Source organism: Lotus japonicus, chromosome 1 (assembly GCF_012489685.1).
Source record: "Lotus japonicus ecotype B-129 chromosome 1, LjGifu_v1.2".
In the NCBI taxonomy this organism is placed as follows: domain Eukaryota; kingdom Viridiplantae; phylum Streptophyta; class Magnoliopsida; order Fabales; family Fabaceae; genus Lotus; species Lotus japonicus.
Window position 1 is genome coordinate 128,407,152 of NC_080041.1, and position 24,391 is coordinate 128,431,542.

Here is a 24,391-nt window from a genome sequence, read left to right on the forward strand (position 1 = left end):
AACAACGCCTTAAATGTTGAGTTTGTGATAATTGTATGGTTTATCATACATACACATCTATTTTATTGCTATCTCAACAATTAGCTTCTCTAATTCCATATACCTTTATAAAATCCAATATAATTTTAGAATGGTTAAACCCTTTAGTTTTTACAAAATTGGAACCACCCCTTTGGGGAAAATTGGTTATTACTTATTACTTCACATGTTCATTACTACAGAAGGAATATAACTTAACTATACTTTTCATTTCACAAATATGATTCTCATGACTCAGCTGATGGTAGCTAATGGCAGTCACTCTCCAGTTCCTATTCTTCAAGGTGTGGTTGCACTGTAACTTCTCATACAACCAAATATCAAAATTCTCCATGTGCAGTTCCATCTAGCAAAAGTCACATATACTGATATACATGTTTCTTTGACTCATGGCTATTGACACGGCTGTGAAGTTCCAACATTTCTTGGTGGTACGGGTCCACCGACAGCGCAACGCGACAGTCTCTGAGAGCACCTGAGAAATCCTGTTTATGCTCATGGAATGCTGCACGTAGATGTAAGAGGTGTACATCAGCTCTGAATGCAATGGCTCCCTCTTCCTTGTTGTTGTCCATCGATACTGTAACCACATAAACCAATCACATTGTTCAGCACTACTGCAACAAAACTATTTGACAATAAAGAATAAAATCTGCAGTAGCAGTAGTAAATAGTAAAGGCAATAACAATGTCAATAGGCAATATCTAATGTTTTTGACGATATAACATGCAGAGCACTCAATATATGATGGATCCTTAAAACATCATAATAAACAAGTACGCAGCATCGCATTAATCATTACTAAGTAAGGAGTGCTTGTGTATGTTTGTTTTGGCGTTGGTGCAAACTGCAAACACAAACATGATTTCATGTATCTTAAGGTATCAACAGAAAAGCTAGAATCCACATTGAGTTTAACCTGAATTAGAGAAGCAAGATTTTGCCACGTTGAGTTCAACGTGGACTCACGGTGACTATAATGAAAACCCAAACACAAACTTTAACATTAGCGGCTATGTTTGGTTTTGGGTTGACATCCCTCAAAGTACTTTCATAATGCATAGAACTCTGCACCCACTTGTTTGACTATTTTTTTTTCTAGTTGACTCAACTGAGTTTGGGCTCTAAACGTACGTTAGATGGAAGGAGGGAATTTGTAACTTCTCCGTTGATTGAAAGTTGGTTGGGGTGCTACTCATGCCTGAAATTAATAATTATACACATCCAAAAGTACTTTTAAGTAATATTATCCAAACAATATTCATTGTCAAACTTACTTTTCAAAAAAAAAATATCCAAACATTAATCACATTACAACAAACTCACTTTCAACTAAACTCCGTTTCGCAAACCCACATTCACTTAAAAAGGTAATTTATCATAGTACTAAGGTTATTGACTTATTGGTGTGGTGAAAATTCCTTGACCAAATGAATGAACAAGAAATAATGCCATTTCATTAAAGAAAATCAACAAAATTTCCTAGGGACCTTTTAATAACTTCTTCTGGTCCCAAACACAATCAGCCATGTGCAAAATTCACATCAGATTAACTACAAAGTTCCAATTTGCATATTTATATACTTCAACATAATGATTTGTGACTAAGCAAGTGAGTTATGTGAGGTAAATTACTTACCAGCAGATCTCTGCCTTTGCTTGGTCACGATTGCCGTATTCAGACCTCTTCTCATAGACAGATGCATTATCTTTTGTCTTCTCAATGAGTTCATCATTTCCATATAAGCAGCAGCCTTACCATTTCACAGACAATGAACACGAGCAAGACCCTGATGGGAACGAGTGTGCCCGATTTTAAGGCCATTGATATAGCAATCAGCAGCTGAATCCAATTTCCTGTTGGTGATTTTAGTATCATCAATGGATTTTAGTAGTAATGTGATTTATTGAAGGCCGATGCAATTATGCGTTAAGCTCGGAAACGAGTTAGGGTAGTGCGGAGTGCACGCTTGTTGAGCCAACGCATAATTGACCGCGATTAGATTGCGGGGTTCCAAGGGGCGGAGCAGCAGCGCCCCGTTCGAAATTTTTTGAAAAGGAATTCGGTTTTATTAACCGTTTTTCCAATTCCTGAAACAAACTCCTTATAAAGGAGTTATTTGGCCCTCAGTTTACACATAGAAAACAGAAACCAAAATTACGCTCTACATTCTTGATCTGTTCTTCATTTGCCTGAAGCAGATTGATCTTCAGAATTATCCCAACAAGGATTTCGTGAACCCAGGCAAGAATAGGGTCGAAATACTTTGTTCGGAAAGTGTTCAACACGATTCTTCGAAGTTATCCATGATTATCATACCCTAATTTCTAACATTTCCCGCAGTCAACACAAACACTTGCAAGATTGTACAGTGCCTGGAGTATTAAATGGAAGAATTATTAGTAAAAGAAACTCTTTGTCCAAACAACAGAACTTCATATTTCACCTTCAGGACTTTGTAAAGACTTGTGAAACTTTCAACCATCATAACAAGTGGATGTAAAATCCAGAATTCAGATTTGCAGAGGCAGTAGGATAAATAAGCATTCTGATTTAAGGGTCGCGGTAAATTGTTTGGTGATAAAATGTGTAGATATTCTTAGTAAGTAGGTGAAACATTCTTCATATAGAACAGGAAACAGATTTTAAGCTCACTGTATTTAGTTTAGTCAATCCTTACAACTTATAAATTTAATTGTGTTCACTCATCACTGCAATTATAAACTCGGGAGGCTTAGGAAGGATTTCTCTCAAGTAATTAACATCAGAAAAAGATTTGGAGGGACCTAAATTAAAATGCCAGTCAAACTGAAACAACTTATTGCCCTCGTACCTAAAGCAAGATATTATTTTCAGACAAATCTATAGTCTGAGAAAATGATTCACTGAAATACCCCTTAAGCATTGCATGAAATGGCGCTGAATTTTTTTTTGTCTATGTCTATCACATTATATTCTCATTATCCAACTTTAAAAGTGAAATTTCAGTTCTCGCACATCGCACATGACAGATGTCGAACGCGATACTAGGACAATAGGTTCGACAATCGACTAACAGTAACAAAACCAGCAAAATAATAAAAAAGAACACAGATGATTGCTAACCCAGTTCAGTGAAAAACTTTCACCTACGTCTGGAGGGTTTGCACCTAAAGAAAAGAAATCCACTATCTCAAGATTAAGGAGTTACAGACACTCATGAACACCACAGTTCATAGTTCACTTCCTAATCTACCAAGTGTATTTCTACTTAGTATCTCAACCTAAGTATGAGAGTCCCTCTCACTTTTCCTCAATCACTGCCACAGTGATTGGTAACAAACAATCAACAATCAGAGTTTTAAGAATCAGAGAACACAGAACACAACTTTGCTTTATAGAATCAGGGAGCAAAGTTTGTTCACAAGAAACAAGGACAAATAACAATGAAAAACCCTAAAACACTTGATCTCTCTCTATTAGCTTCGGTGGTCTTCACGTTTTAGGTCTTCATCCTTTTATAGACTTCAGCAGCAGCAGCAAAGACACTAGGGTATTGCAACAACAAATCAAAACAGAATCTCCAAGATATTGTTGCAAAATTCAAACGTTAAGATAGAAATCAATCTTTTAACAAAGATTGTTTCAACAAATAACAACCCACAATTAAAAACCTTCTGATACAGCTACTTGAACCTCAAGTAACTTATAAAAACATATCTTCATAAGATCTTCAAGGGCCCACAAAATCAAACTTAAGCAAAGGACTGATGTCCTAGCTTCACGAAATCAGATGCCACGGCATCTGCTTCGACAATCAGTTGTTTTTGACAAAATGCAGACAAAATGTAACAACAAAAAGTAACAAGTTGTGAAATGTGGTTCTCATTGGTCATTCTCTCTGGGAAACTTTCATATATCTCAAATGGAAAATGAGATGCTACATCAATAGGCTCAAACTCCTTAGTGCATCTACCACAAGTAATGAGCAAGTCAGCTATCAGCCCTTCCCCTTGCTTTGCATATTTCAACCATGCCCCAAATACAATCTTCTCATGAGCAGTGTTGGCTTTCTGCAACGCTGCCTGGAGACTTCTACGCATCAGTTTAACTTCTCCAAGGCTCCTAAAGACCTGATATAGTAACAAAAAGTCAAAAACAGATTCGAATGCTCTTCGCGAGGACAAGACTCAAGTTCTTCATGGATTTGAGCCAAAACTTCCACATAATCCATAGGTTTGAAGAATGGGACTATAGGTGGCTGTGAGACCTTGATTAAAGAGTCTCTTTAATACATTGACAGAAAACCACACACCCACAACAACAACAACAACAACAACAAAACACCTAATTAATTAAACTGGCATACAATTAAGCTTCAAATTCAAATAAAGCAGCAAAGAAACTTACATAGAGGTGTGTGATGACAACTTGGGAAGTTTCCCACTTTCAATGTGGAGCCAAGACTGGGCATTGAAAGCATTTGGGTGCCCTTTTTTACAGGATACAGCAGGGAAGCAAGTCCTCATGGGGCATAAGAGACTAAACAAAAACAAGTTCCTGATCTCCAAAATAGAACTACCTACCTACACCATTCCTCTCCAAAATCAAAACTTTACAATCTGGGGGCACATTTCATTGCCCTCAGGTCTCAGTAATTTCCAACTCCAAAAAGCCAACAACACCCCCACCCTAAAGGAACAGAACAATCAATCTAAAGATGAAGTTTTTTTCCCTACAAGCCTACACGAATTGGGTGCAACTAAAACAAGGTTTAAATTTTCCATAAATGTAATTTAATTTAACCACTTTAGCTCAGGAGCTATGCTATCAACCAGACGCACGCTCGAAGGAGGGGAATGAGAGTCCTGCTTAGGACTGTCCATGGTCCTGTTCTTTGCTTGAACCGAACCGAAAAATTGGTTTGAGAGAATCGAACCGAACTGATATAGTATGATTTGAACCGAACCGGTTTTAAATTTCGGTTAACCAGTTCGGTAAAACAGGCATATTTATAGTATGGTTCGAACTGAACTGATATAGGATGGTTCGAACCGAACCGAACCTGAACCGAAAATTTGGTTCGAGTGAATGTGGTTAATGGTTATGTGGAATTGTGGATAACCGCTGGATAGTGAATAAGTGGATATATCAGTTCGGTTCGGAGATTTTGGTTCGATTACCGAACCATTTTTTAAGTTTAGGTTCGAGTTCGGCTCGGTTCTTTTCGGTTCGGTTTTTGTTAGCTTCGGTTCTTAGAGACCATGAACAGTCCTAGTCCTGCTTTGCAAATCAATATGCATTGGCATTGCCATGAACCACGGTGGATCCACCACAAAGTTGTTCATTATTATTATTTAATTTTTTTACTCATGTGATTAATGATTAGATTTAAATCTGAATTTTAAAAAATGAAAACTGAAAATTCTAAGTAAGTAATTTTTTTAAATTTATAATAAGTAATTAAGATAATAAATAATATTAAAAATTATTAATAACTGATTAATATTTAATATTTTTATTTATTTGGAAACATGTAAAATAAGAAGGGTATTTGAATTTTTTTTGGAGCAACAACGGGTATAGAGAAGCGGTTATAAACTAAATAATCTTGATCCATTTAAAAAGATCTTATGAAAATCGGACATTTTCGTGTAGAAGATGTAAAACGCATATTAAATATTTTAAAAATTAAAAAGCATTTTTCGTTGATTGTGAACCCTAGTGTTTAGAGTGAATTAGCATTTGGACCTTTCACATGTGAAACATTTTTTAACCATAGGAAACTACATTTTTTTTTGTTTAAGTTTATGGCACTAAGAAGTTCATATAACCAATTTTTTGTTTTTACTCTTCGCACCTCAAATTTAATAAATCCGAAGAGAAAAAGCATTATGACGTACAACAATATTATTTTGTAAAAGGAGGTGCTAGGGGTTTGGTTGAGTCTAAGGGCTAAGCGTACTCGAGTTTGGGTTAGCGAAACTCAAAATTTAATGAGTCTAACAACATCGATTGAACCAAAATCAGGTAGTTTTTTAAACAATAGAGACCGAGTTCAAACTTTACTTCAAAGATGAACCATTTTTTAATTTAGCATATTATACAGGGACCAAAACCTTATTTAACCATTTTTTTAATCTCATTTTTTTAACCTCTAACCACCAACCACCAACCATGACCACCATCGTCTTTTGCGATACTTCCATGGTCTCACCGCTCCTTCCTTCCAGATCTGGTCTTTTGCTTGTTCTGAGGTGCTGTGCACCGCTTAGGTTGAGGACCTTGTAGCATAGATGCCGACGACAGAGCCGACAAGGTTTTGAAGAAGCGACATATAACCTTTCATATCAAATCTTCGCTTTATTCGTAGAAGATCAGGTTCTGGGTTAAGCGGTGGAGCCGACGCCGCTCCACCTTCGTTGTCTTTGCCTTCTCCGACGCTTCCAAGCTTCAGTTCCCAAAAAACTAGGGTTTGTCTGGATATCTTTCTTTGGGCTCTTTGGTGAAGGGCTTGGTGGCTGTGGGCTTGCAAGAAGTTTTAATTTAATCCCTTTTAGCTAATTGTGTTTAGATGTATAAATGAGTCATATGCTTATTGTAATGAAATTTCTTGTAACTTTACTATACTTAGAAAAAGCTGAATTTGTGTGGCTCTTGTAGCCTTGTACTAGGGCATGGCCATTTTTTCAATTAATGGAACTTTCTCCTTTTTGAAAAAACAAGCAAAATAATGAAATACACTATCGACCAACGCGATTGCCATTCCTACCCTTTCACACACATTAGTAGAAATTACGTGTTAACTACTTTACCTCATCACACCGCGAAGAATCTCTGCTTATTTTAAAGAACCTTCTTGATTTTGAACTAAGTGGTGTTGTTAGGTTAATGTTTACACCTCTTCCTGGAAACAACAACATTGCTTACGATCCAAACAATCATGTTCCGGAAAACCGACGTCGAGAGTGGTGGTGGTGGCGGTGGTTCTTCTAGAACCCTCTACCCCACCATGCTCGAGAATCCTCAACTACGGTGGTCCTTCATACGCAAAGTCTACTCCATCATCACCTTCCAGTTACTCCTCACCGTCGCCGTTGCCTCCGTCGTTGTTTTCGTTCGCCCCGTCGCTAACTTCTTCGTCGGTTCCACCCAAGGCTTGATTGTCCTCATGATTGTGCCATTCATCAGTGAGTTTTTTTATCATGCATGCTACATGTTTGATTCTATGTCTATGTGATGTGACACCCTTGTTTCTAATTGTTGTTTACTTGTTTTTGCAGCGTTGTGTCCCCTTTACTGTTATCGCCAGAAACACCCTCTCAATTACTTCCTCCTCTTGATTTTCACTGTTACTCTAGCTTTTGCTGTTGGACTAAGCTGTGCCTTTGTCAGTGGTAAGATGTCCAGTCTTTGTTCTTTTTGTGTTTTTCTTGAAGTTCTTTTGACAATGGTGATTTGTTTTTTGTCATTTGTGTTTTGCTATTTAGATTATCTATTTGTATGTTAATCAATGATTTTGAACATGATAACAAAATCAAAAAAACATACTTCATGCTTTTTTTGATTTGCTCTATTTGCTAAACTCTGATAATGTTTCAAGTGACATAGGCGGATGATGTCTTGAAATTTCTTCTATAATTGATTATAGAGCCAAAATCAATTAATTCTAATAAGTCTGATTCTGTGAGTAGCTTCTGGATAACAGAATTGATTCGATCAAAGCATGCTACAAATCTTACTAGAATAATTTTAAATGAAAGATACAAACTTGTGCATGTAACGTGCTCCGGAGTATGCGCCATTCTGAATTCCAATACAGAAATTGAAGGATGTCGAGCAGATTGTTGTTACCCTTTTTTTGGGATTACTTTAATTTTAGGCTCTTCGATTTTAATAGACCAATGCTATTTTCTTTCCTAGGCATTATGTTGGCTTGTGAAGCATAGGTATAGGTTTCATTTTTGAGTGAGAATTGCCAAACTTGTTTTTAATGAGGCTGGAAACTGGATGGCACAGGGAAAGTGATTCTGGAAGCTTTCATATTGACTACTGTGGTGGTGATCAGCCTAACACTCTACACATTTTGGGCCGCAAGGAGAGGTCATGATTTCAGCTTTTTGGGCCCCTTCTTGTTTGGAGCACTACTAGTACTTATTGTCTTTGCCCTGATTCAGGTACTTAGGTTCTGCGATCCTACTTGATTATTGTTCATGAATTATTAGGCCAGGTAGCCCCCGTAATTGTTTTGGGATCCTGTTTTATTGTCCATTTGTATTCTTACTATTTTGTGATTCTTTTCTTGCAGATTCTCTTCCCACTTGGTAAGTTGGGACACATGATCTATGGTTGCCTGGCCGCAATTATATTTTGTGGCTACATCGTCTATGATACAGACAACCTGATCAAGAGGTTCTCCTATGATGATTACATCTGGGCTTCAGTCTGCCTCTATCTAGACATCATAAACCTCTTCCTCTCTCTGGTCACTGTTTTTAGAGCTGCAGATTGACAATGTGTATGGATAACTGTGTTCGGATACACGTTGGAACGGAAGTAATCACTTAGTTTGGTAGCTTAGCATAGCTTCACTAAGAACATACCCCTGTATAGTTAGACCAATGGGCATATAATTGCAGCTGCATATATTCCTTACTTACAACATTATTGAAAATAGTTCTCATCTAGTTATAATTCAATGTAATTGCCCCCTGCTGGAATTTTGCAGAGTTGGAAACAAAATTTACTACTGTCAACCTTTCGTCTGTTCGGCTCTGAATTATCTACAATGTGTCTGTGGTGATTTAAGTGCAATGGTTTGTTTGATTATAAAGATTTTTTAAATTTCATATGATATAGATGCCAAGCATTCATGTTCTTTGCCAAGGGGTTACATTTGTACTAGTTTAAATAGCATGGTATTCTTTTTCTTTGCTGAAGATGAAAATTCCATTTGAGTACTTGACACAGATGATTGTGAGGTTAAAGTTAAACACGAGTGCGGAATACATCTCTCAATGCATGTAGATTGAACTTAGTTAAGTAGCCAGCAATGCATTAGCTAGTGATCTTTGTTGGTAGTAATTAGTAAACAAGGTGAGAGGTTCAGTTCTTGATTTGTCTTTGTGCAACAATGGTGAGGAGCCTTGAAACCCCTTGAGTCCAGATATCATATTCTCTTTGATTTCTACACTCGAACTCCACAACCCCCCTTGAGTCTGTCTTCAATCCAAAGTAGCGTCGCTTTTCTCCATCATCAAACAGGTGCCTTCCTGGCCATGCTGGTAGATCTTTGCACACGTCTAACACAACAACTGTGTATTCAAGAACATCAGTTATCAGCTATCATTATTCATGGTTAGATACCCTTTAAGTTGACACTAACAAAACCAAGTTGTCAAAGGTAATGGAAGCTAGCTTACTCTTTGTCTTTTTGGTAATGGTTCCAGCAATGCGTTTGCTCTTCATTTTCAGCATTACCTGAAATGTTTGCAAGCCTTGTGATTAAATGGGCATACAAAGCCAATTCCATTTCCTGTGAATTCTTGAAAGAGAAGTTACCTGGCCTGTTCTGTGTATATAAACAGAAACTACTTTCCAGTGGAGATCACCTGTAGTAACCACCGAAATGAGGTTTAATCATTTTGCAAACGAGAGGAAGTTTTGATTGCAGCATTTTTACGTAATAATATTACCTTTACGGGTGCGTTTGAGTAATTCACTGCCCTTAGCAAGTAGCTCTTGGCTGCAAGATCCTAAAAAATTATCTGCATGGATTATTTCTCCACTGTCACTTGTGCTGGTATTGCTGGTGTTGCTGTTATTTCCTTTCACACATATGTTAATCCCCCCAATGCCTTTCTCTAGTGGTGTCACTGCGGCAATGTTCCATACTTCCTTCAAAGCTCTTGCTTTTAAGGTTGCTGCTCCTCTCAGAGCTGCATATGAAGGACACCATATACATAAACAGTCAATAGAAAGGACAGAAAAAAAGGACTTACTATCTCTCACTAGCTACTACTCATGTAAAGAACATGACACATTTTACCCACATGGTATGGAGAGACTAATAGCATGTTCGAATTGGTGGTGAGACAATCCGAAGCACCTGAAGACCAGTGCCACATTTTGTAATTTCTATACTTTATAGCTTCTTCTCATAAATGATTATGGCACTTCCCATTGCAGAACCAAACACGCTATGTGTGTTTGGAAACTTTAGGCTTTCACGCTTAGGGTTATTAATTATGTGAGAAGCTAGAAGTAGCTTTTATGGAGGGAAAAATGATTTTGAGAGGATTAAAAATGAATTCAAATAGCTTGTTTTATGTGTCTTCAAAGGAAAATAAGAAACAGTTAGAAATAGCTTTTGTAGATTAGTAGGATTAGAAGTGGATCCAAACATATGCTTAAACTATTCAGACTAGCTGCATGTTTGGATTGGTGGTTGCACACAATCCAAAGCACGGTGACTCTAGAATCTGCACTTTGTAGCTTCTCCCTAGAATGATTATGAGACTTCCCATTGCAGAACCCTTTTGAAGGATTAAGGCCAACAATTTTTTGCAAAGATCATTCAAATTTTAGAATTCGTCAATCCATAATGACAGGAAAAAAATTATACCTGTGGCAGCTGCAGCTGTGAGAGTGGTGATATCATCATGAGAACGGACGTTTACCGCTGAGCTGACCACAGAAGCAAGGTGGTCACGCTCAGCTCCCATGGCTTCAGCAGCCTCTACACACTGCGCCGCGACCAACGTGGCTGCAGAAGCCACAGCCATGTCAGTCTTGGCCATCTTCTCATCCTTGCTGGGCGTAGATGAGGCTGATGTTGCAGCCGCCATGGCTGCTACAGAAGCAGCTACTGCAGCCACTGAAATTGTAGCATGCAGCTGAGCATTGTGGGTTCTATTTTCTTCCTTCTTCTTTTCTCTTCGGTCTTTCAACCATCTTCCAACAGTTTTAGGTCCTGAGCTAGCTGTGCCATTGCCAATAGCAGCACTTGCTCTTCCACCATTGAACAACGGGAGAATTGAATTGTTTGCCCGAAAAAACTACATAAAAAAAGGATAAGCATTACTATGAGTTTTACATGGTAACCATGATGTCAAACTCAGCATATTTTGATTTTTCTTTTCATTTGTAAAATATCAGTTTTGTCATGTTGTACTTGTATTGATTTAACATTATGAAGCTGTTTCAACTTTCTTCTCATAAGTTAATAAACTCTAGACTAAGCTTTAGATAGAGCCTAGTTCCCATTTTCCTTTTCTATCTCTCTTTTTTGTGTGCAGAGGAGTGGGGTTGATAAAATTCCTAAGTTAATAAACTCTCTCACCACAAGCTGAAGCACCAAGTTCCAACAACTTATCTTTGCAGGTACCAATAGAGGCTTTTCTTCCATGCTTCCTTACCATACGAGCTAATATGAGCTATATATGCAGCAGGTGAATCACCACCCTAGATGGACCACATGGGACCCTTAAGTTTGGTTGCAAAACCTTTTACATTTATTCATTTCTTTGTGGCTTTTCAAAGTAGTTTTTAACTTGTCAAAACACTAAGTGCATGTTTGAAAATTATTCTACAATAGATTTTAAAGTTATAGTAGCTTATGAGTACTAGAATTGATTCCAAGGAAAGAAAAATGAATATTAATTGGTTTGGATCATTCAAGGAAAAAAAAGAGACAAGGAAGCAGGAATAGAGAGGGATATAACCTTGACAACATCGTCAAATTCTTCTGAAGGAGAAATTGGTGGGCTATCTGTTCCCGTTAATGAACCACCACCATTCAAAGGCTCACTGCTGTGAGATAACCTTCCTGAAGTTAATGGTGACACTTCCTGCTACATTATAACAATATAAATTCTTTCAGAAATATGAAGATCACAATGCAACAAGTGATCTCATCTCAGATATCATTTTACAGTTAAAATGTAGCATGTGTGTGCCTTTATTGTTGTGATAAAGATGAATGCTTTATAAGACTCATGGTACAAAACAGAGTTATTATGTAGTTGGAGTTAGTATAATGACCTCTCTTGCGGACTGTGACATAATGCGTTCAAGGACAAGCTGTGAGGTAGCAGAGGAAGCAAAAGAGAACTGGTTCTTTGGCATAGTTGAGAACTCTTCAGAGCAACAGGTTTCTTCAGGAATAGTGGCATTTGGAGGTTTGCATGAAGAAAGAGTTGGTTGAGATGCAAGAGCTTTGGAAACCTCAAGAGCTGAGGCACTCCATGACCTTGACAGAAACTCCATTGGCACTCTCGGACTCTCCGGCAGAGGGGTGCCGCCACCGGCGGGAGTGAGCTCCGGCCGCCGACAGTTGATTGTGAACTTTGGATCCATTTCTGGTGTGATAATGTATTATGTGTGGGGGTAGTCTTGAAGAATGTTTAGAAGTGGCAGCATGAAGGTATATATAGTCCTTTTTTGTTTTATTTGTTGGATGATTCAAAGAATGTTAAAGTGGTCTAAAGCTCTAAAGGTCTTAGGAATGGTCAAAATCAAAGCTCACCACGTGGTGAAGCAGGTTTTTGCTGTGAAGGATCAATGGGAAACTAGGGAGAGCATCATCATCCTTTATATAGATCTTTGGAAAAGATGGATGGGCATACACATTTGTGCGACATCTTTTATCCGTTTTAGCGGCAATTTTTTACTTTTTGAAAATGTTTGTGATGGTTAAAAGCTATTGCTAATTTTTAAATGAGAAGCATATTGAGAGAACTCTATATTTTTATGTACCAATACTTAAAGGTCATTATGAATGATGTGAATTAAAAGAATTCTCATAATAAAAAGTTAATCACGTATGCGTTTTAGATGGTGTTTGGTTAGGCTTTAAAAGTGAGTTAAAAGTGATACATATTTCCCAATACACATTTTTTCTAAACGACAGATTTATCCCATTTAAAAAATGATTTTTACTTTTAATACAGCTTTAATTAACACACATAATCTGTACTATCGCAGTGTTGGTAAGTTCAAAACATAAGAAAATTAACTTGGGATTCTCCTCTGACTCATCTGTTCTTATTTAATTGATGTTTGATCACTTTGTTCATTTTAATCATTGTCCTACGCATCACTGAGAAATTAGTGACTACTTCACGTGATAATCTTAGAGGTGATGATGTATGGATCAAGAGAAATTAAGGGAATCTAGTGAAATGCTACATTTGCCCGCGTCCCAAACAATACACACAGACATATCTCAGTCAAGAGCCGACACAATTATGAACAAGACAAAAGAAAATAATGCAGGACAGCCAAATGACTTGGGCCAGGATTAGGGAATGTTATAATTGTACTACTTTGTCCCTAGTATTAACCTTATGATTAGGATTCCAAGCTACTTGTGTTGATTGCAAACGACGTAAAAGGCTACTAAGTTTAATATCGTTTGAAACAGTCCGAAAATTTCACAATTAAGTGAACATCATATTGATCAACTGAGATAATTAAGAGCAAGTCTCATTTCGTTCAAAAGTCACCCGAAAGACTATTAGGTCCAATATCGTTCAAGGCGACCTGAAAATTCCACAATTAAGTGGACACTAGGTGGGGGGAAGGGTAGCTCACTTGGTGAGCTAAGAGAAATGAAAGGATTTGCAAGGTAAAGGATCGGAGTTCAAATTCTGGCGAATGAACTAATTTACTAACAACTAACATTTGCCTATAAAAAAGTGGACACTAGGTTGGCCAATTGAAATGATCGAGAATGAGTCTCATTTCGTCCAAAAACCAGTCGAGGACTTTACCAAGATCAAACACCTCGAGTATCACACTCTTATCATATGCATGAATACAAGTTTAATAATTTAGTTACATAATGCTTATTTTAATAATTCATTATTCTTTTGTGGTAAGTTAAAAATTCAGTTTAGTCTCATTTTGAGTTTAAAAGTTAGGCCTATATAATGAATCACATATCAATATAACTACTGCAGGCTGCAGCAGCACTGACAATTACATCAGTGAAAATGTCTGAGTCTATAGACTTTAACGTGCTGAGAGCAACAATGATATATACACACCTCGTTTTCTAAACACTTCATTTCCACTCATTTTTATTTCTATCTCTCTCCTCTTATTATCTATTACATCTCATACTTTCTCTCTCTTACTTTTTCTTTTCTTCTTATCTCTCTCCTCCTCCACCTCTCTCCACCTCATCTTAAAGGTGTGAACATAAAATTATTCCTGCTGAGAGTGAGAGTGATGGTGTTCATTCTTGTTGTAGGTGTTGGCTACGTCCATAGCCGACAAGTTAGCAAGTGTAAACAATGTTTATAGCAGCATAACCATTTTCTCTACACAAAAGCTGAGTTCCTGAAGTGGACCTATGCTAAAATGCGCGTGCCTAGAGACGTCAGCAGCACCTGCTGCTGTTTCTTCAAGTTTTCAGCCATGAGCTATGAACGCAATCTCGATACCCTGTCACAATATTCTGAAGAAAGAAGCAAAAGTGAATGAGAAATAGCAACAGAAACTAACAACTTTTGATTTCAAATTTGGCATTATTTGGCATTGTCCTTCATAACTACTGACAAAAGACATGACCTTTATTCCCTTTGCCTCATTTTTTCTTATTAATAATTGCTGCCCTTTTGATCTAAATTGCAATTCAAATCAAATGTGCTTTGTTGTTGTTGGTGTTGTTGTTTTTAGTTTCAAGAGAGAAAGAGGGATCTTTTAATTTTTACACCAAATGAGTTACTTTTGAGGTCAATTTGGGCTACCCTTTTGGACCACTAACTTTAAGGAATGAGAATGGGGGCCTAAAGCCATGGAAGATCTCCATTATTGGCCAAAAAGCTAACCAACCACACAAGCTGACTGGCACAATTTAGAGAGTTAAGGTGCGATTTAGCACTGATTTTGCCGTGCTTTAGGGAGTTAGAGTGCGATTTAGCTGATGCTTAAATCGCAAGGTGTTCTTAAACCGCAAAATTATGTGACTTAGCATCTTAAATCACAAGTTTAACTACAATGTGAGTCTAAATAATTCATCTATGTGTAGCAGAATAATGGATTTACGAGAGACTCTAATAGCATCTTAAAACTTAAAGAGAGATTAGCAAAGCAGAGGTTATCAGAATTTTGACAATTATCATCCTTAAAGCTAGCTTAGAATAAAGTTAATTCCATATTTAAATTGTGATCAGAATCTATCAGAGATCCAATATTTTATCAAACCCACTGACTTTGTTTCCACTTTCCAGATCAGTGGTGCAGGTGTGACTGTGCTACTTAATCCAAAGGTCAAAAGAATACATCATCGACAAGGAAAAGGAGATCAAGGAGTTTTAATAATAATATGGGTCAATAGATGCATGTAATGTAATGTTCCTCTAACTGATGTGTATTGGATAACGGTTTAAGCCTAAGCCTTGGGGTGTATGAACCTAACTTTTCACGACAAATATCTCTCCTGACACGACCAAATATAAGCAGGGAATGTTGACAAAAAATAGGAGCACAGTGAAAGCCAAAAGAGGAATGAAATGCACGCCAATTCTTTCTTGGCTAGACACTTGAAGGAAAAGAAAAATACTGTTACTAGCATATTAAAATATGATAAGGCCATGCTGCTTTTCTATTCCTGAAGACCAATTGCACATGAACGAAACCAGCAATATCAGCCTTCATAAATGTATGGATCAAAAGAGCTATTCCTGTTTAGATCAGTGAAAGTAGCATTAGACTTTTTAATTCCACAGAATCATGTTTAAGGATTTCTACTCAGAACATGATTAGTAATAATCACAAGTTGATCTTGACAATTGGAATTGGATAATAAAACAGCTTTTATATATTCACCCTCACTTTTTCTTGCATACAAATTTTACCCTCTTTTTCTTCCTACATTTTTTTCTATCAAATAACCAATCATATTTCTCATTTTTCTCTCTATTATCTTCCAATTTTCTTAAGGTGGAGGTGAATTTGGAGTGTGAATCAATGTTTATGCAAAAACGAGATGGAGCAGGTTATCATCAAGTTATAACTTGTAGGTCTGAATCATATCAGTGATGTTTGTGTAGTATTATTTCATAAGAAGCAAATTGGTTACCATGAACAGAGTATATCTCATGGAAAATGCCAATGCCAATAATAAAAACCACTCTTCATATTGTATCACAAAATATACAACATTTATGTACACTTTCCGATGGCAATTATCATATAAGTGGATGAAAAGAAAAAACCTTAGATCACAGTTTCTTTAAAGCTCTTGGCCAACCAAATAGCAGTTTCCCTTGGAGAAACCTTCTCAAGCCCGAATGGCTTTAGCAACACCCCAAGCTCGTCAAACCTCTGGTGTTGTAGAAGCCTGGCACTGAACTCCAGCAAACCCTCCAATGCCTCCGCACGCTGCTGGTATGACGAGGTGTCAAACCGACGCTGATGCAACTCAGCAGAGGAATGGATCGAAACACCAGCTGTCACATGCTTAGAGCATTCACTTCCCTTTGGACATGAACCACCAGGGACAGTAACTTTGCCCTCATGAATACACTTTTCCTTTGTGATGGAGCGATAAGCACTCCCAGCTGAGCTAGAATAGCAGTGGACTGATGTTGATGATGGTACATGAACAGGGAAGAAAGGAAGATCCTCACAAGAGGCCAATGGAAATTCTGCAATCTTGTCAATTTGTGGCGCATTAACAGAAACATCAGAGTCCACTCTTGGAAAGGTGCCAACATTGGTGTAAAGGGTTGCTTTGGCCATCGAGGCTCTTGTAGGCAGTGGATGGGATGCTCTACGAGTTGGTGGGGGAAACTTCACAGATGGTGCATGAGAGACTGGAAGCTGAAATGATGAGCAAACAGAGGAATCAATAAATAGCCAAACATCGCAAATATCACCAGCAATCAATTAAGCTCTACTAGAAATTAATGTGAAGTCACTATCTATTGAAATTTGACATCTGATCCAATCACATCAGCATGATCTTTGCTAACATAGGAAATTCACATATTCAAACATGCATGCAGCATCCACAGCCTACCTAAATGTATCATATGATATAAAATTCAAGTACGAAGGCCATCATTTAGGAAACATAATTCTCTTTTTTTCAGACGGTAGGAAAACATAATTATCAACTCCCATTATTTTGATCTGAAGATGGCAATGGCATAATGCTCAACTCCCATCATTGGGAAGAGATGGAGAAGTTGCTCAGCAAGTCAGCATGAGTTCATTTTTTTTTCAATATATTTTCATGGAAGCCACCAAGATAAATTAATACATTGAGTCCTGCAGAAGATAAACTTACTGTATCATGCTTTGAACCAGAACGGGATATTTTGGATGGTCCCATCGTCTGCCTTCTGGCAGCGGTGGAGTCTTTATCTGCTCTTGATCTTGGTGTTCTCTCAACAGTTGGGGACTTTGTTTTGTTAGTATTCCACGGACCACAGGCACCGCCAACAGATACTTCATACACCTCCTTTGAAGAAGTGGATAATCCATGGGCCTTTTGAGTGAAACACTGAGAATCTTGTTCAGTTCCAGAAATACTAGGATTCAAGGACCTGTCATTGCTTAATGACAAACATTTATCTTGGTCAGAAAGAGTAGAAACAGAGTCTGGCACTACAAACCGAGTTCTCCTCATGTAGTTTGACTCAGGCCATTGGAATGGAAAAGTACTTCTTCTTGGGCTATTTAACTTTAGGTGAATTTTAAGAATGTAAGGTTGAAGATGTGGATGATTTAGTAACTCTGAAGCCTGCAAAAACAAACTTCCCTTAAGTTGCTTAAAATATATCCACCAAACTAAAGTTACCCAAGAGCCAATGTCATGCAGAATAAGCATAGATTAAAGAGAACAAACAAAATTTCAGCTAACAAAAAAATACATGTCTTCTATTTATTCTAACTTTCAGCTCCTATCAAGTAAAAGTGATGAATTTTTTTAAAATTTAAACCTCTTAAACTCTTACTTATTGTTTGTCTCAACAGATTTTTAATGCTCTAGGCCTTATTGCACACTACCTTAATCAATATACTTCCATCTTTATCTTCATATTGAATTTCTCTTGACTAATCAATAGGTATTGTAAAGTTCGTGTAGTCCCTAAGTAAACCAAGTAGCATTGTTCTGTCTTCCTACTCACTAAGTACAAGATAAAACTATTTTTTGAATAACTGAAAGAAAAGATGAGACCACATAATCAAAACTTGCATTTAAATTTATTCATGATGACATCCAGCTCATATTTATCACTTAAAAGACAATCAGATGTAAGCCATATACACTATTTCATCAGCAATTCTATATACCATCTTTCTTTTATACACTAGTCTATCTTGATAAATGCAAAGAGATACCAAAAGATAAAACTTACAGGTGGCCTAAGCTCTGGATTTTTCCGCAGCATGCTTTTGACTAGCCCTCGACTGAAAGAATAGATAGATATAAATCACAATAAGTTAAACAAATCATGTCCCTAACTAAGGCCCATAACATGGGAATATTTTATAACTGCAAAAGATCAAATGATAAGAACAAGAAATATTGAGACATAAACAGGCCAGGGTTCAGGAGTTAATCAGAACAAAATTGCTTATTGCTAAAACAGAGTTGTTATTGAAAAATGCATGATGGTAGACCAAATAGCATGACTGAATTCCATTCCGTCCTTCTAGTTCTGTCATAATAAATGGTAATATTATGTGATTCAAGTATATAGAAAGACTCTGTCATATATTAAATGACATGACTCCTAACAATTAACATATATCACTCCAAGGATGGAAGACCACTTAAAATTTCAATCCACAATAAAATATGGAAACTTATCAGAGAGAACATAAAATCTAGTGTAAGTTTGATAAACTATGAATCATTAGGAGGGTCATTTCTAATTTGTTCAATATCTGCATGTATGCATGCTCACGTAAACCAGCCATTGACGTTTTTCAAAACCAGCAGGTATAGCCATATAGGCACTAAAAAAGTCTGATAAAGTAGAGAAAAAACAGATAATTCTTAAAAACTAAGGATTAGCATGAAATGGATGACTCACAAAGCACTAGAGTACATAGTTGGCAGTGGAGCTACTATAGACTTGTTTATTTTGTTAATCAACGCTTGTATGTCCTGCTCAGATGAAGACAAACACACAAAAAATAAATAGTCAGCAATTTTATGTTGTGCTCCACACTTAGAAATGTGAAATATTGGAAGTTATTAAGCCATCATAAATGAATGTGAAGCACATGCTTCCCAAAGTAAAATAACTCAGTTTTAAACATCACCATGAATGCTTGTTATCCAACAACATCATGTTTAGAGTTTAAAATGAATTTAGTACCCCAGTGAATTCTAGTCTACTGGTTAGGATTAAAAAGTCGTGGGGATAATATTTCATCTTTTGAACAATGGTGAGCATAAAAGCTTAAAAATAGAAAGTAACTTACAAAAGCTTTAAAAGCAGGCTTTAGAGCAGCCATTTCATAAATACAGCATCCTGGCAAATGTTGACAAATGACGAATGCAATTAAAGAAACTTTACTAGAGGGGAAAGAAAAGGGTAATTATTAGGAAATCGAGGAGCGTAAATGAGATTTTTCCTACCCAAAGACCAGATATCTGACTTGGAGCCATAGGGTATATCAGCAAGCAGCTCCGGGCACATATAACTTGGGGTCCCAACAATCTAAGTTTAGAGCAAGAACATACGGTAACTAATCCAAAAGGACAAATGCTGAAACAGAGAACAAAACAGTAATTTGGAGACATCACTCACTGAGGAAGCAAGGTCATCAGATGTCAACATTTTAGCAAGACCAAAATCACCTGCATCCAACATGCACAACATAAGGACAGCAGACCAGAAACCTTACACGTCCAACACATTAACTAGGTCCAAGAGCCGTGTGAGGATAAAGTGGATAAGGCCACTTACCTAGACGTATATCTTGATTTTTTGTCAAGAATATATTTGAACACTGAAATAGAAGAGGAAATAAGATTAACACAAAGCTGGTCCTCAAAGTTTCTGGGATATTAACTACATAAAATCTACTGTTATTGAACTTAAATAAGTCCTTCACCTTAACATCACGATGAAGAATGTGATTTACATGTAAGTAATCCAGAGCCATAAGCAACTGGACAAGCCACTTGCAAAGCTTCTGTATACAAACGTTCATGAGTATCAATTATTTCATATATTTCCAAAGAGCTACAAACTACAAATGAAAAATATCCATCGGGCTCAGAAGTAAATAGACTTGCTGCAAGAGTGACCAACCTCTTCAGGAAAGTTGACACCATTAGCCTTTTTTATAGCGTCAGCCCTATACAACAGAAACAAATTATTAAAAAACTGCATAATTGACAAGTAAAACATAACAATGTCATGATAAAAGTTCTGACTTCGTCAAATACTTGAAGTCAGTGTGAATGAGGACTTACAGATCTCCTCTTTCACAATAGCCGACAATGATACATACAAAACAACCCTGGAAGTGAAGGTACCAGCTTGTTAATTTCAGTATCATAAATAAATCAAGATTATAAACCTACAAGATGGGTTACAAAAGAGGTTCTTATGTTAAGAACTCCATTGGAATAAGCACTCAAAAACAGAATTAGAAACAAATTTGAACAGTAAGTCACTCTTGCCCAAACATAAAACAAAAAATTAGACTCCCATCACTCTTAGAATTCAAGCAGCAGCACAGGCAGAAAAAACATGAAAAGAAACCGAATTAGAAATTTCTGATTGAAAACATGACTGACCTTTTCTACCCAGGAATCTTTGTACTCCACAATAAATGGGTTTCGAACTTTAGATATAAGCTCCATCTACAAAACAAGGAACCGATAAGGCATCTTACAATCTTAATAATAGGAAAGACTACATGAATATCATCTTCGCATTTTAATATATAAAACCACAGCAGAAATAAATTTAAATTTAAATGTAAAATTGATATGAACAAAAGTTAGGCGCCAAGGTCAACTTCAAGTTTTCATGTTGAAAGATCTGGCAAAATATGATATAGAAAATGTACAAAACGAATGTGCCATTTTCAACAGCATAACATACTGTCTTCCATAAACCAAAGAAAGAGGTAAGCCAGTGAAGTACTCAATTCAATTTTCCTCAAACAAATGAAGATTGGGAAGTAAAAGTAGTGGATTACCTCCTGGTGGGCAGACCGACGGGTTCTGTCACTTTGGCGAGCAAGGCGGATCTTCTTGAGAACATACCTAAGACATTAATAAATAAGATACATCATATAAGTATAGTGAAACAGACAAGTTCACAATTGAAAAATTACTGGCAAAAGGATATAAAACATCTTAAATCACATTTCAAAACATAAATTGGAATAATCCTCACAGTTTCTTTTCGTGTTTGTGCCTCACAAGCAGAGCAGAACCAAATGAACCTTTGCCAATCTGCTCTAGAACTTCATACTGCTCCATTGGACTAAAATCACTTCACCACCTACTACCAATGACAGAGTAACATTCCTGGAAATGTTAGCAACGTTAAGCCCATCATAGTGATATTAACGGACGCACTCACGCACCCACAGTGTAAAATTGATTACTCTTACAAATATGTTGACAATGTACAAAAACATTAAATGGTAATCAGAACGACATGATGCACACTTTTCTTGATATCCCTAGCCACATATGTTTTAGGTAGCAACATGCTTTGCAAACCAAAATCCAGATAGTGATGTTACCTGACAAAGTATACCAGAGAGTAAATTAAAAGTTAATTTTCAGCTCCAGAATGCAATTCAGTTGCAGATGCCACCAGATACAGGTTTATGGGGATTTAACACTTTGACGGTAACTCAAAGCTCCGCGTGATTCCTGCAGATAAGATCCAGACATAGAAACAGAATAAAACTTTGATCAGTTAAAGCATTTGACACTTTTCTTACAGACACTCACTTCCCTAATTAAGAAAGTCATCATTTCTAAAATATAAAAGCTAGAGTTCAAATAGTCACACTAAACACATAATTGTTTAAGAAGCATAAAAAGACCTACCTACCATGATATAAGTAAAAAGTGTGATAAAGAGCACCAAGTGTGTGATAAACCAATTACACATAGACTTAGGGTTTATAACTTCCTTCTAAGTTGTTCATGGACATAACCTGCAATTTCCAGGTCTAGCTAGAAAGGCAAAAGGGTCAGCTTCAGTTTCAAGGATTGATCATTTTTTGTTGTGCCCATCTACTCATTAGTCTTACCCACGACGAAATACATGTTTGGAAGACCACCCCACCCCTCAAAAAATGATCTTTCTTAAAAAAAAATTATATAAAAATTCAAACTTGCCAACCAAAGAATGGAAAAAAAAACACTGAATTATATAAGAATTCCAAATTTCAAGCCATGAAAATCATAGTTGAGAGCATCAAGCTGACAGTTACTAATATACACCATCATGCAGTTCAAATTTCCAGTGATGAAAATAAATAAAAAAAATAATGAAATGGAAGAGAACCTGAAACCATGAAGGAGGAAGCAATTTGGGAACGAAACGAATCAGGGAAAGAAATTTCAAAGGTGGTGTGCAGACCCACGCATTATATTATATGCATTAATAAATTATTAAGTGGATAATTATGATTGATTAGTAGCATTTATTTATGTAAATAGTATTTTAATCCAATGAAATGATGAATGAATGTTAGAAAGGTAGAGCGGCAAAACAAAACAAGAATTGGAGTTGACGTGAAAGCAACGTCTGAATTCCAAAAAAGAACCAAAAGAGAAAGAGAACAGTTAAAGACAAAATAAGAAGGTGCACGGGTGCTATTAACGTACCCACCCGAATCCGATACGCGTCATGTCATAATAATTCTATATATTATTTAAATAAATTAACAAATTGAACAATTCATATCATTTCATTTGGTGTTAAATTAAATAGTTCATAACATCTACTTCATAATTAGATCTTTTCGTAGTGTGCATAAAAAACATTTATTGAAAAAGAATTCTATCCAAAAAAATGAGATTTTAAATGAAAATCGAATCTCAAGCGATTAATCTCATAGTTGTCGGTGGCAAGATACTTTAAAAAAAATATTTAACAATTTTTTTAATAAAACAAAGAGGTTGGTCTAGTAGAGCATGACAGAGTATTATACTTCACAGTCTAGGTTCAAACTTTGGTCTTTGAACCCTGGTTTTCCTTAAGCTGAGACACCCTCCTCTAACTATTTTTTTGTCAAAATGATTTAAACAGTTTATGAGAGTAGACAAAAATAAAACGGGATTAGTGGAGATCCATTGCACTAAAAGTATTTTATTTTATTTTTTTGGGGCGGGCACTCAGTCACTCACTTTGTTAAATGAAATTGGGCATGTACCAAAAAAAAATTAAATTGGTCTAGTTGGAAGAGAGACATATATAATATGTACTGGGTTGGGTTTTCAGTTACCCAATAACAAATCTGGCGATCAATCACGGGTTTAGCTGATCCATGAGACAAGCCCATGCAAATAAAAACTGTAGGAATGATCAGACCAAAAAAATACTCTTGGAATGACAAAACAGCGCCTTTATAGTACTAGGATTATCCCCGTGCGATGCACGGAAATTTAATCTCTAACTCTATTTGCTTAGAACTTAACCAAATCAAATGTTTCTATATTCTTATTCAAATGCATGTTCCAACTAATAATTTAAATTATTTACATTTTATATACAAATTTAGATATATAGTAATATTTAAAGTATGTAAAAACTCTATTTAATGGAGTTTTGTGTAGTATCTTAGGGTTTAGGGTACTACACAATGATTTCTAACGTTGAAATAAGTATATTATATCATAAATTTTATTTATATATGAATATAGTTCCATTGTTATTATTAATGAGAGCATGCATGTTTTGATCACAGTTTCTTTCACACCTCAATTTAAGTAGGAAAGAGTTTGAATCAGGATAGCGAAAGAGAAAGAAAAGAGAGCGAAATTTTTGATGTAAACTTGGTAGCTATAAAAAGTCTGCCCAGTATTTTGTGCAGCATGACTTTGTCGAGCTTCTTCAAATATTTCACACCTTTGAGAAAGACAATTGAATTAACTACTAAGGCCTTTGCAGCTACACAAAGTTTTGGCCAGTATTTTGTTCTTTTTAACATGCATGCTCCTTGATCAATACTTAGAAGTTAGAAAGCTATGTTTGTATAACCAAACAGTTACTCAATAATGTCAAAGCCGTCATGGTTTATATTCCCAGCAACACATAATGATGCAAGGAAAACAATGCTTTCCATTGACAAAATAATAAGGAGTTCAAATCCAGCAAAACCACATGGAAAGTTGTAGTGGTCTGATTCTTCTTTTGAAG

At 36.4% G+C, this 24,391-nt stretch overlaps 3 protein-coding genes across 9 annotated transcripts; 1 reads left to right on the forward strand and 2 right to left on the reverse strand.

Moving 5' to 3' along the window:
- Positions 1–6,736: 6,736 nt before the first annotated feature.
- On the forward strand, positions 6,737–8,776 carry LOC130730596 (protein LIFEGUARD 4-like). Its single transcript, XM_057582645.1, has 4 exons — positions 6,737–7,210; positions 7,304–7,417; positions 8,040–8,197; positions 8,329–8,776. Exons 1-4 carry the CDS (start codon positions 6,964–6,966, stop codon positions 8,530–8,532), a joined length of 723 nt encoding a protein of 240 aa, XP_057438628.1. The 5' UTR covers positions 6,737–6,963; the 3' UTR covers positions 8,533–8,776.
- Positions 8,777–8,928: 152 nt separating this feature from the next.
- LOC130730595 (VAN3-binding protein) lies at positions 8,929–12,651 on the reverse strand. Of its 2 annotated transcripts, none has more exons than XM_057582644.1 (7): positions 12,063–12,651; positions 11,744–11,869; positions 10,645–11,077; positions 9,716–9,958; positions 9,582–9,631; positions 9,443–9,500; positions 8,929–9,334 (listed from the first exon to the last, which is right to left on the reverse strand). In XM_057582644.1, exons 1-7 carry the CDS (start codon positions 12,375–12,377, stop codon positions 9,126–9,128), a joined length of 1,434 nt encoding a protein of 477 aa, XP_057438627.1. In that variant the 5' UTR covers positions 12,378–12,651; the 3' UTR covers positions 8,929–9,125. The 2 variants fall into 2 exon arrangements, with proteins under 2 accessions (XP_057438627.1, XP_057438626.1); XM_057582643.1 differs by having other exon boundaries at positions 11,744–11,872.
- A 1,296-nt stretch (positions 12,652–13,947) lies between these two features.
- On the reverse strand, positions 13,948–22,692 carry LOC130730597 (serine/threonine-protein kinase Nek4). 6 transcript variants are annotated; one of them, XM_057582650.1, is made up of 17 exons: positions 22,535–22,692; positions 21,759–21,891; positions 21,404–21,537; positions 21,204–21,270; positions 20,797–20,862; positions 20,470–20,516; positions 20,306–20,351; positions 20,106–20,186; positions 19,958–20,000; positions 19,799–19,848; positions 19,627–19,708; positions 19,470–19,519; positions 19,076–19,149; positions 18,395–18,446; positions 17,320–17,775; positions 16,244–16,850; positions 13,948–14,481 (listed from the first exon to the last, which is right to left on the reverse strand). In XM_057582650.1, the coding sequence occupies exons 3-16, from the start codon at positions 21,487–21,489 to the stop codon at positions 16,245–16,247; spliced, it is 1,806 nt and encodes a 601-aa protein (XP_057438633.1). In that variant the 5' UTR covers positions 21,490–21,537; positions 21,759–21,891; positions 22,535–22,692; the 3' UTR covers positions 13,948–14,481; position 16,244. The 6 variants fall into 6 exon arrangements, with proteins under 6 accessions (XP_057438633.1, XP_057438632.1, XP_057438629.1 ...); XM_057582649.1 differs by lacking the exon at positions 13,948–14,481 and adding an exon at positions 15,148–15,709; XM_057582646.1 differs by lacking the exon at positions 13,948–14,481 and having other exon boundaries at positions 16,059–16,850; positions 21,404–21,511.
- Positions 22,693–24,391: the final 1,699 nt, after the last annotated feature.

Excerpts from the sequence above, each read along its gene's own strand:
- LOC130730596 (XM_057582645.1), top strand. The coding sequence starts at position 6,964 with ATGTTCCGGAAAACCGACGTCGAGAGTGGTGGTGGTGGCGGTGGTTCT. Across the intron at positions 7,211-7,303 it reads CATGATTGTGCCATTCATCA|CGTTGTGTCCCCTTTACTGT; the intron begins GTGAGTTTTTTT and ends TTGTTTTTGCAG. Across the intron at positions 8,198-8,328 it reads TTGTCTTTGCCCTGATTCAG|ATTCTCTTCCCACTTGGTAA; the intron begins GTACTTAGGTTC and ends CTTTTCTTGCAG.
- LOC130730595 (XM_057582643.1), bottom strand. The coding sequence starts at position 12,377 with ATGGATCCAAAGTTCACAATCAACTGTCGGCGGCCGGAGCTCACTCCC. Across the intron at positions 11,873-12,062 it reads TGTCACAGTCCGCAAGAGAG|CAGGAAGTGTCACCATTAAC; the intron begins GTCATTATACTA and ends GTTATAATGTAG. Across the intron at positions 9,335-9,442 it reads CATTACCAAAAAGACAAAGA|TTGTTGTGTTAGACGTGTGC; the intron begins GTAAGCTAGCTT and ends TTGAATACACAG.
- LOC130730597 (XM_057582650.1), bottom strand. The coding sequence starts at position 21,489 with ATGGAGCAGTATGAAGTTCTAGAGCAGATTGGCAAAGGTTCATTTGGT. Across the intron at positions 21,271-21,403 it reads CACAAACACGAAAAGAAACT|GTATGTTCTCAAGAAGATCC; the intron begins GTGAGGATTATT and ends TTAATGTCTTAG. Across the intron at positions 19,520-19,626 it reads GTCAGATATCTGGTCTTTGG|GATGCTGTATTTATGAAATG; the intron begins GTAGGAAAAATC and ends AACATTTGCCAG.